Source organism: Giraffa tippelskirchi, chromosome 11, assembly GCF_054371585.1.
Source record: "Giraffa tippelskirchi isolate mGirTip1 chromosome 11, T2T-mGirTip1v1.2.pri, whole genome shotgun sequence".
NCBI lineage: Eukaryota > Metazoa > Chordata > Mammalia > Artiodactyla > Giraffidae > Giraffa > Giraffa tippelskirchi.
The window spans coordinates 76,821,852-76,832,554 of NC_137285.1; the positions used below are offsets into that span (position 1 = coordinate 76,821,852).

At 53.3% G+C, this 10,703-nt stretch overlaps 3 protein-coding genes across 4 annotated transcripts in view; 2 read left to right on the forward strand and 1 right to left on the reverse strand.

The window, feature by feature from the left end:
- Positions 1 to 7,289, reverse strand: part of LOC145527546 (uncharacterized) — a 131,263-nt gene extending 123,974 nt beyond the window's left edge. Inside the window, exons 1-3 of the transcript XR_014069764.1 lie at positions 3,387 to 7,289; positions 892 to 1,149; positions 161 to 272 (exon numbers count right to left, since the gene is read on the reverse strand). The gene's annotated coding sequence lies outside the window, so the exon portion shown is untranslated. The remainder of the gene's footprint in view (positions 1 to 160; positions 273 to 891; positions 1,150 to 3,386) is intronic.
- The window catches only part of LOC145527590 (uncharacterized), a 123,839-nt gene that overhangs the window by 34,176 nt on the left and 78,960 nt on the right, over positions 1 to 10,703 (forward strand). The window lies entirely within an intron of this gene.
- On the forward strand, positions 598 to 5,763 carry LOC145527495 (uncharacterized). Of its 2 annotated transcripts, none has more exons than XM_081545572.1 (3): positions 598 to 4,147; positions 4,547 to 4,859; positions 5,111 to 5,763. In XM_081545572.1, the coding sequence occupies exons 1-3, from the start codon at positions 3,737 to 3,739 to the stop codon at positions 5,383 to 5,385; spliced, it is 999 nt and encodes a 332-aa protein (XP_081401698.1). In that variant the 5' UTR covers positions 598 to 3,736; the 3' UTR covers positions 5,386 to 5,763. The 2 variants fall into 2 exon arrangements, with proteins under 2 accessions (XP_081401698.1, XP_081401697.1); XM_081545571.1 differs by having other exon boundaries at positions 5,170 to 5,763.

Here is a 10,703-nt window from a genome sequence, read left to right on the forward strand (position 1 = left end):
AATCCAGCTTAAGCTGGAGTCTCCCAGGCTCATCTGGCATGTCTTCCCTGAAGTCTGCCAAAACCCACACCCTTGCATTTCCAGGGACTCCCCTTAGCCAGCTGGGCAGAAAACCCAGCATGCTTCAAACAAGCTGACAGACAAGCGGGAGAGGACTCACGGGCAGACGGCTTCCCTCAGGTCTCGGGTGGAGCTCTGGGACCACAGCAGCAACGGGCCATCCCAGCCCCTGGGCTCAGCAGCGCCCTCATTCTCAGGCCGGCGGCTCTGCCCTGAGGGGAGCAGGAACGTCACCAACTGCCGCAGGCGGACCTCAAGCCCCTCCCACTGCTGGAGCCTGACCTCCCCCGGCCCCACCCCTTCCCCTACCCCAGCAGGACGAGAGCTCGTCTTCCCCTGGCTTCCAACGTGAGGCCCGGCCCTGGGCCCCGATTGGGCACTGCCCCAGCCCGGAGCCAATCACAGTGGCCAGGGAGGTGGAACGCACCGATTGGCCAGGGCCAGGTCATGTGACCATACTCCCCAGGAAACTCAAAGATTACCAAGGTTCTCTAAGAAACCAATGAACAAAATTATCCACTAAAGGCAAACCATAATTTTTAATGAGGCCAATGTCACAGAAAAAAAAAATGCTCCACAATAAACTGCTCAAGGAAGCTACTAAATAAACTTTCAGAAAAGTTTAGTAGTTTTTTTTTTTTTTTAAATAGGGTGACGGAGAGCTATACCTTTCCCATCTATGTGAATTTAGGTTTAAACTAGATTTCCCTTGGCTATTATATAAGACAAAAAAACCCACATCACCCACTTTCACTCCCCCCCACCCCCAAAATGTGTTTTAATCTATTGAATTTTTGTGTCCTCAGTTGTGTCTGATTCACGGCAACTCACCAACTCTACACAGCCAGGCTCTTCCGTCCATGGAATTCAGGGCAATTTTTTCTGTCCCAGTAAATGCCCACCCTGGGTGATCCAAAGGCAAGGGCTCCGAGGCTCCTGAGAGACTAACTCCTTTCAGCTGAGCACAGAGCTGGCTCCTCACTGGGATGCCTGTGGCCTGGGGCTCCCAGAGGGGAGAGCAGCACTCGCCCCACCGTGTGGTCACTGCTGGAAGTGCAGGCTGCTCCTCACTCCCCCTTGACAGTGTCCCTGAGGGCAGAACAGTGTGAATCGAATCAAGGTGGAAATGCAAACTCCAATGCAACCAACCTTCCCACAAGATCTCCAAAACCACTCAGGAACAGGGAATTGGAAACTGCAGGGGATGACATGAATGGAGATGGAGACTTGACACCTTACACCGAGTTCACTTCCAGTTATCCCTAGACAAACTTTCCATGAAAACTTGTCACAAATCTAGAAGAACAATGAGCAGAAACCGGACACGTGCTTTGAGTCTTCACACACAAAACTAAAAGGCAGTCCACAAAAAAAACCCAGAGAATACAGTGGACTTTGCAAAATCAAAGATATCTACTGTGGGAAAGACCTCATTACAAAAGCAAAAGACAGGTCATACATCGCGAGACAAATGAGTGGAAACACAAAGCTTATCAAGGATGTGTCTCCAAACAGACAAAGAACGCCAACACAACAAGCCTGTGAAAACTAGGGAAAGGTCTGAAGGGACACCAGACGGAGGAAGACACACACAGAGTATCCCGGATGATGTCCAGCACTGAGGGCCTGAAGAAACAACAGTCTAGTTGCACCCCCTCAGGCCTGTGTGACCGTGGATGAGGCCTCTGTTTCCCGGTGGCTCTGAGACATGGACAGGGAGGAAGGGGAAGAGAAGTCACTTGCATTTCTAATACTCACAGCAAAGTCTTCCAATGAGAAGGGAATTATCACCCCCACTGACAATGCCATTCACTGAAGTGATATCCACGAGTCCATCTACCCCAGAAGGGAAGGATGGACCTGTTCTCACAAAACGGCGAGAGATGGAAGGAGGAAGATCAAGCCCACACCAATCACTGGAAAGAGAAGCTGTGCTCAGGGCTTGAAAGAATTCCTACTGGGAAAATCATGTCACAGCCCCACATGGCAATCCACAGCTTCCATGCTATTCCTCCCAAAATGCCAATGCATTTTCGCACCGAACAAAGAATTGCAAAAGGGGTACGGAAACAGAAAAGAGCCTACATTGTCAATACAATCCGACGAAAAAGCCCCGATACGGACATCCAAGGTTGTGTGAAAGGAAATTAGACGACCAAACTAGGATCCTCAGGAGAGTATCGGAGAAGGCAATGGCGACCCACTCCAGTACTCTTGCCTGGAAAATGTCCTGGACGGAGGAGCCTGGTAGGCTACAGGCCATGGGGTCTTGCAGAGTCAGACACGACTGAAGTGACTTAGCCGCAGCAGCAGCAGCAGGACAGTATGCTATTGGGAATACAACAACACACACAGATCCAGATCGATGGAATAAAGTTGAGGGTCCAGAAACAAACCCCAGCATCCATGGTCAACTCATCTCTGACACAGACGGTGAGAATATCCAAATGGGAACAAGAAAGCCTCTTCAATCAATGTCCATGGGAAAACCAGACAGCTACATCTGAAGAACGCTATTGGGTTTGATCTCATACCACCTCAATATCGGGGAAAAACCTCACCCTAAAGACTGATGTCATGAGATAGCTAGAAAGAAGCGTAGGTCAAAGGCTCCTTAACATCAGAGTCTCCTTGCCATTTGCTGGGCGGAGGTCGAAATGGGTCTCTTCAAGTAAGGGAAAGAGGTAAACGAAGTACACCACTGGGTTTCCATCCAATGGAACCTATTCACAACAGAGAGGCTAAGCATTCACAAATGCAAAAGATAGGAAACGGAACACGAGAGACTCCTTGCAAGTGGTGTATCTGAGAAGGGGTTCATATGGAAAGAGACGAAGAATGCACAGCACTCAGATTCCAAGAAACACCACCACCACCCTTGACCCTTCCCCCATGACCAACTCTGACCTAAAGCCTTTCTCTCCCTCTAACCTATCCCTAAAACATAACCCTCATCTAATCATATACATGTGCATCCCTAGCATCCATCCATCCATCCACACACGAGAGAGAAAGAGGAAGACACAGACGGAATTGAGAAAGGAAAAGAGAGGGACACAGCCAGAGAGAGACACGGAACCAAAGAGAGGAAAGGAGTCGATGGTCCAGACTATTCCTCAATCTGTCTCGAAGGTAGAAGCAATGACAGCGCCCTTCCACCCCAGAAGGGGGAAAAGGACGGAAGGTTTGGAGAGGAAAAGACAAGAACGCAGGGAGCCATTAGAAGCTCAGCCACCCGCAGAAGCCGAGCTGGGACCCTTGAACAGAATCTCAATGGAAACAGAGGACCAGAAAGTTGGCTACTCTTTTCTATAAGAGAGGGAGACCTTCGAGTCTTCCTTTCGGTCCTCCAACTTGGATGCGGGGTCTCAAAACAGTCAGGAGGGGGAGTGCCTTTTCCTGGGTTCCACGGCGCATCCAGGCCTCGTTCTGCCCCATTCTGTGCTGTGTCAGCCCTGGATGGAATCTTTCTTTCTGAAGTCTCAGCGCACGAGCTCCACGTGATATCGGCCCCAGGTGGAAAGGCATGGAGCTGCTCGTAGGCCGACAGACCTAGGAAGCAGATGGGAGAATGACCCCCACTCTGCAGATGGAGAGACTGGGGCAACCCTGAGGGGCATATGCTTGTCCAGGGCCACACCACTTATGAGAAGAAGGAGCCTGGTCTGAGAGCAGCATGGTCCTCGGAGCTCAGGCCCTGGCTGAACCCAGGCCTCCCCAGGGCTGTGGGCTGGGCCGTGTGGGTGTCATTGTGCCTGCACATGGCCTAAGGGGGGTGGTCGAGCAGTCAGAAACCCAGAGATTCCCTTGGGAAGTTTTGAGGAAGGGACCTCAGCACGAACCCCAGGAAATGATGTCACCTGCCGGCAACAGAACCCAACAGAACCCGCAATCCGGGTATCCAGGCCTCCAGAGCGGAGAGGAGCCCCCAGCCAGATCACTTGCTGCCAAGATGTTCTGCTGTTTGCCCCTGCCCAGAGGCCGGGGCCTCAGGAGAGCTCACAGGCAGTGTGCGTGGGCACCCTGTCGACGTTGGCTCAGGACACCCCCGAGAGGCCTCTGGCCCTTTGCCCGGAGAAACAGAAAGGTAACACGGGGAGCCCCAGGCCGGGCCAGGCCACCTCTCCCATGCCACCCGGAAACACCGGGTCCTTTGCCTGTGTGTGGGGATGCGGGTTTCTCGGGCTGTGTCTCCCTCAAGGAAGCCCAGGCGGATGTGGGGTCAGAAGCCTGTGGACAAGTTGTGCCCACACCCCAGGGGAGAGCAGGCTGGGCGGGATGGGGAGAGTGTGGGCAGCGCCGACCGGCCAGGCTGACCTCACACCCTCAGATGGGTCTCTTTCCTCCCGGGTGGGGATCTGAGCAGACACACGTCTCTGACCCTTCTGGGAAGAGAAGTTCGAGCAGGCAGAAGCAGCGGCTCCACTGGCCAGGCCCAGCTCGGAAAACTCCCAGCATGGCTGGCTGACGGTCACTGTCGTTGCAGAGCTTCCCACGTGATGAGGCCGAGGACGGGGACACCCCATCCAGCTCCCAGAGGGAGGGGTCGGAGCACCACCCGCCCGCCCGTGAGGCCCAGTGCAGGCTCCAGGTCAGCGTGCCCACGGAGGCATCAGCCCCACCGGGGGAGACGCGGAGGTGGGGAAGGCCTGCTGCCGAGACACCGCCCAGGATACAGCCGGCGGCCCAGTCTGAGGCTTCCACGGAGCTCAGCACACCCGGCTCCGACCCAGAGTCCAGAGAACCCCGGCCTCTGAGGCACCAGGAGGACCTGGAGCCCAGCACGCCACAGCACAGAGGTGAGGACGCTGGGGCTGGTGCACGGGAGTGTGTGGGGAGGGGTGCTGAGCTACACAGGGACGAGTCCTCGAAAGCTGCTGCTGGGCCTGCAGCAAGCGCTGGCCTCACACCCCCCGCCCCCCATCTTGCACACTTCAGTCCCAAAAGACATCTGACGCTGGGTATTCTTTGGGAACCTCTTGGAAGGTTTCTGTCCCGGGGTACGCACATGCCAAGGCTGGCCTGTGGGCAAACTTTGCTTCTCCCCCAGCTCTAGCACTGGCCTCCAACTGGAACCAGGCTCCACTTCCCAGACCTGTCCCCACACAGGTGGTGGCTCCAGGTGCAGGACCCAGGGATCCACCGAGGGCAGATGGAGAAGCGAGACTTGCCCTCGCAGAGACACCAGGCCAGCTGGGTACTGGCCAGCACACCGGGCAGATCGGATCTCCGTGCCTGCAGGACCCCCAGCCCCAGGCACTGATGTCCCACCCCCTCAGCGAGAACCTCCACCTCCACGTGCACCTCTACCTGCTCGGGCTTTAGCAAGAGAACCCGAGGCAGAGGAAGAGTCACCGCCTCGGCAGGGAGAGCCTGCCCTGGCTCCCGCGCAACACCCAGACGCCCACGATGACTCACCCAGCCCTGCAGGGAGAAAGAGCCCCCGCTCTGGACAGAGACCCAGAGCCCTTACCGGAAACACCACGTCCAGGGGAGCGGTCGGCTCTGCAGCCTCCATCCCTGTCTGCTCACCGTGGATGCCGGCAACTCGGTCTGCCCCCAGGGGACATGGAGTTCCTTTCCCCTGAACTGCTTTGCATGTGGTTTGTTTCCACCTTTCTGGTGATGTTTTATTTTTTGTATGGTTTCCTGGATTTTTGTTGGTTAAGTTGGGATTAGTAAACTGTTTCATCATTGTTGCAATCTGGGAACACTGTTGTGTAACTCTGGTGATACTGTGTTACCATCACCACTTTGTAGTTTCAGACCCGTTCCATCTTTATGCCCCACCCCCCAACAAAGCCTGGATTCAAGGCAAGCACGCCCTGTTCATCCCTCCCCCTGATCCTGAACACAATTTCATCTTTTCTTTCTGCATTCCTTCCTATATTCTTGGTGTCCCCAATCAATGACTCTCAGCGAAATGACTGAAGGAGTGTTTTTCGGACTCTCCACCTACTGTAAGACTCCATTGGAGAGTTCTCATTTTTATGTCATTTGAACTAGCCTTTGATAGCTGAAAGGACGGTGTACGTCCTTTCAAGATACCATGTGCCTAACGAAGCCCTTTTGGCAACTGCCATCATTATCTCCAGGCAGGCATTGCTGTTTGAAGGGTGACATCTCAGCCAGAAGGCAGAGGCTGAGCTCCTCTTGTTGCACCAGCTCCCAAAAGAAGCCAAGAAAGGGAGCTGGAACAACAAACCACCCCCATGCCCAGGAAAGCGTTCTTCATGACAGAAGGCTAGAAAATGACCCAACATCCTTGTGGCCCAGAACCACTCTAGAAAATCACTGTTCCATAAAAAAGAGAAACACATGGGAAGTTCCAAGGAGAGGCGATGCCCATGGCCAGTGTACTTGAGAGACGGCCTGACCGCTCCGGGGAAGACACGCACCGACGGAACCCCTTGGGAAACAGCAGTGATAGTCCTCACCGTCGTAAGGGTTTCCTCTGGGGACAACCTGCCCTGGGCACCACACGAGGGAGCAGACCGGCTTCTCTTCCTCTGCCCCCACACCATTCACTCATGAAGGCAGCTCAGGTGTTCTCATGCCCTGCCTGCCTGCCTGCCTGGCTCATCCGTGAGCTGTGACCACCTCCAGGCTAGGACTCCACCTTTTCCTCTCTGTGTACCGTGAATCTGCACACAGTGGGCTTTCAGAACCTTAGGAGACTTGAGCCATTCCCACTCGAGCCAGAACCCTCCCCAGGAAGGAAAACAGCTGTGGAGTCATTTTGGCCCCAGCACTGGTTCCGAAAGCCTGGCGGCTCCTACAGCCTCTACGGTGTGAAGAGGGAGGTCCCTTTTGACAGAGCTTTCCGGCTCTCAGATCTAAGCTGTTGTTTCACTGTCAGCTGTGTCTCTTCCGTTGCAGCCAGGTGGGCCACGCTGCTCCAAAGGAGCTCACAAGCTGAGTTTCAAGGGAGGACAGGGATGGCTACAACGTGCTGCAAACTGAGTGAGGGTCCCCACAATCCTCAGCAAAGGTCTGTGGTGTGCAAGTGGGGAGTAGAGGGCCCCCAAGTTCCAAAGGAAGGGAGGTAGTCGGGAGCTAAAGCCCTTGGCTGCTGTGGTAGCAGCTGCAGATGGCAGCCCGTCCACAGTGCACTTCAAATGAGGTCATATGAGCGGGACTCTGGAAATGGCTCCGAAATCGAGAGAAAGGGGTCAGGGTATGTGGGAATCCGGCGGGGGTGGGGGGTGGATGAAGGAAGGTGTCCCTCCTCTCTCCAGTGCAATTTGGTTTGGTGAGTCTCAAAGCTACCAGATGGCACTTCCCAAGTCAGGCCCCCGCAGGAATCAGGGTGGGCTGCCTGCCTCGGGCCCTGCCACAGGGACAAGCCACACCAGTGGCCTCCCTGAGCTCCAATGGCCGGATCTGGGGGGTTCTGTCTGGGTGCACACCTCCTTGCTGTGGCCAAGTTCCCCCCTTCTCTGAGCACCAGCTTCATCCTCTCGAATGAGGACATCAATTGCTACCTTGGCACGTTACTCTCTTCATCCTGTGAAGACTCATTAGGCTTATCCTACAATTACTAGCTGGCCCGAAGAGATATCTCCTGAATCCAGCTTAAGCTGGAGTCTCCCAGGCTCATCTGGCATGTCTTCCCTGAAGTCTGCCAAAACCCACACCCTTGCATTTCCAGGGACTCCCCTTAGCCAGCTGGGCAGAAAACCCAGCATGCTTCAAACAAGCTGACAGACAAGCGGGAGAGGACTCACGGGCAGACGGCTTCCCTCAGGTCTCGGGTGGAGCTCTGGGACCACAGCAGCAACGGGCCATCCCAGCCCCTGGGCTCAGCAGCGCCCGCATTCTCAGGCCGGCGGCTCTGCCCTGAGGGGAGCAGGAACGTCACCAACTGCCGCAGGCGGACCTCAAGCCCCTCCCACTGCTGGAGCCTGACCTCCCCCGGCCCCACCCCTTCCCCTACCCCAGCAGGACGAGAGCTCGTCTTCCCCTGGCTTCCAACGTGAGGCCCGGCCCTGGGCCCCGATTGGGCACTGCCCCAGCCCGGAGCCAATCACAGTGGCCAGGGAGGTGGAACGCACCAATTGGCCAGGGCCAGGTCATGTGACCATACTCCCCAGGAAACTCAAAGATTACCAAGGTTCTCTAAGAAACCAATGAACAAAATTATCCACTAAAGGCAAACCATAATTTTTAATGAGGCCAATGTCACAGAAAAAAAAAAAAAATGCTCCACAATAAACTGCTCAAGGAAGCTACTAAATAAACTTTCAGAAAAGTTTAGTAGTTTTTTTTTTTTTTAAAATAGGGTGACGGAGAGCTATACCTTTCCCATCTATGTGAATTTAGGTTTAAACTAGATTTCCCTTGGCTATTATATAAGACAAAAAAACCCACATCACCCACTTTCACTCCCCCCCACCCCCAAAATGTGTTTCAATCTATTGAATTTTTGTGTCCTCAGTTGTGTCTGATTCACGGCAACTCACCAACTCTACACAGCCAGGCTCTTCCGTCCATGGAATTCAGGGCAATTTTTTCTGTCCCAGTAAATGCCCACCCTGGGTGATCCAAAGGCAAGGGCTCCGAGGCTCCTGAGAGACTAACTCCTTTCAGCTGAGCACAGAGCTGGCTCCTCACTGGGATGCCTGTGGCCTGGGGCTCCCAGAGGGGAGAGCAGCACTCGCCCCACCGTGTGGTCACTGCTGGAAGTGCAGGCTGCTCCTCACTCCCCCTTGACAGTGTCCCTGAGGGCAGAACAGTGTGAATCGAATCAAGGTGGAAATGCAAACTCCAATGCAACCAACCTTCCACAAGGTCTCCAAAACCACTCAGGAACAGGGAATTGGAAACTGCAGGGGATGACATGAATGGAGATGGAGACTTGACACCTTACACCGAGTTCACTTCCAGTTATCCCTAGACAAACTTTCCATGAAAACTTGTCACAAATCTAGAAGAACAATGAGCAGAAACCGGACACGTGCTTTGAGTCTTCACACACAAAACTAAAAGGCAGTCCACAAAAAAAACCCAGAGAATACAGTGGACTTTGCAAAATCAAAGATATCTACTGTGGGAAAGACCTCATGACAAAAGCAAAAGACAGGTCATACATCGCGAGACGAATGAGTGGAAACACAAAGCTTATCAAGGATGTGTCTCCAAACAGACAAAGAACGCCAACACAACAAGCCTGTGAAAACTAGGGAAAGGTCTGAAGGGACACCAGACGGAGGAAGACACACACAGAGTATCCCGGATGATGTCCAGCACTGAGGGCCTGAAGAAACAACAGTCTAGTTGCACCCCCTCAGGCCTGTGTGACCGTGGATGAGGCCTCTGTTTCCCGGTGGCTCTGAGACATGGACAGGGAGGAAGGGGAAGAGAAGTCACTTGCGTTTCTAATACTCACAGCAAAGTCTTCCAATGAGAAGGGAATTATCACCCCCACTGACAATGCCATTCACTGAAGTGATATCCACGAGTCCATCTACCCCAGAAGGGAAGGATGGACCTGTTCTCACAAAACGGCGAGAGATGGAAGGAGGAAGATCAAGCCCACACCAATCACTGGAAAGAGAAGCTGTGCTCAGGGCTTGAAAGAATTCCTACTGGGAAAATCATGTCACAGCCCCACATGGCAATCCACAGCTTCCATGCTATTCCTCCCAAAATGCCAATGCATTTTCGCACCGAACAAAGAATTGCAAAAGGGGTACGGAAACAGAAAAGAGCCTACATTGTCAATACAATCCGACGAAAAAGCCCCGATACGGACATCCAAGGTTGTGTGAAAGGAAATTAGACGACCAAACTAGGATCCTCAGGAGAGTATCGGAGAAGGCAATGGCGACCCACTCCAGTACTCTTGCCTGGAAAATGTCCTGGACGGAGGAGCCTGGTAGGCTACAGGCCATGGGGTCTTGCAGAGTCAGACACGACTGAAGTGACTTAGCCGCAGCAGCAGCAGCAGGACAGTATGCTATTGGGAATACAACAACACACACAGATCCAGATCGATGGAATAAAGTTGAGGGTCCAGAAACAAACCCCAGCATCCATGGTCAACTCATCTCTGACACAGACGGTGAGAATATCCAAATGGGAACAAGAAAGCCTCTTCAATCAATGTCCATGGGAAAACCAGACAGCTACATCTGAAGAACGCTATTGGGTTTGATCTCATACCACCTCAATATCGGGGAAAAACCTCACCCTAAAGACTGATGTCATGAGATAGCTAGAAAGAAGCGTAGGTCAAAGGCTCCTTAACATCAGAGTCTCCTTGCCATTTGCTGGGCGGAGGTCGAAATGGGTCTCTTCAAGTAAGGGAAAGAGGTAAACGAAGTACACCACTGGGTTTCCATCCAATGGAACCTATTCACAACAGAGAGGCTAAGCATTCACAAATGCAAAAGATAGGAAACGGAACACGAGAGACTCCTTGCAAGTGGTGTATCTGAGAAGGGGTTCATATGGAAAGAGAGGAAGAATGCACAGCACTCAGATTCCAAGAAACACCACCACCACCCTTGACCCTTCCCCCATGACCAACTCTGACCTAAAGCCTTTCTCTCCCTCTAACCTATCCCTAAAACATAACCCTCATCTAATCATATACATGTGCATCCCTAGCATCCATCCATCCATCCACACACGAGAGAGAA

What these genes read in the sequence shown, in the direction of transcription:
- LOC145527495 (XM_081545571.1), top strand. Translation starts at nt 3,737, where the DNA reads ATGGTCCTCGGAGCTCAGGCCCTGGCTGAACCCAGGCCTCCCCAGGGC. An exon ending in TTGCCCGGAGAAACAGAAAG is followed by an intron (nt 4,148 to 4,546) that starts GTAACACGGGGA and finishes CTGTCGTTGCAG; the next exon opens with AGCTTCCCACGTGATGAGGC. An exon ending in CAGCACGCCACAGCACAGAG is followed by an intron (nt 4,860 to 5,169) that starts GTGAGGACGCTG and finishes GTCCCCACACAG; the next exon opens with GTGGTGGCTCCAGGTGCAGG.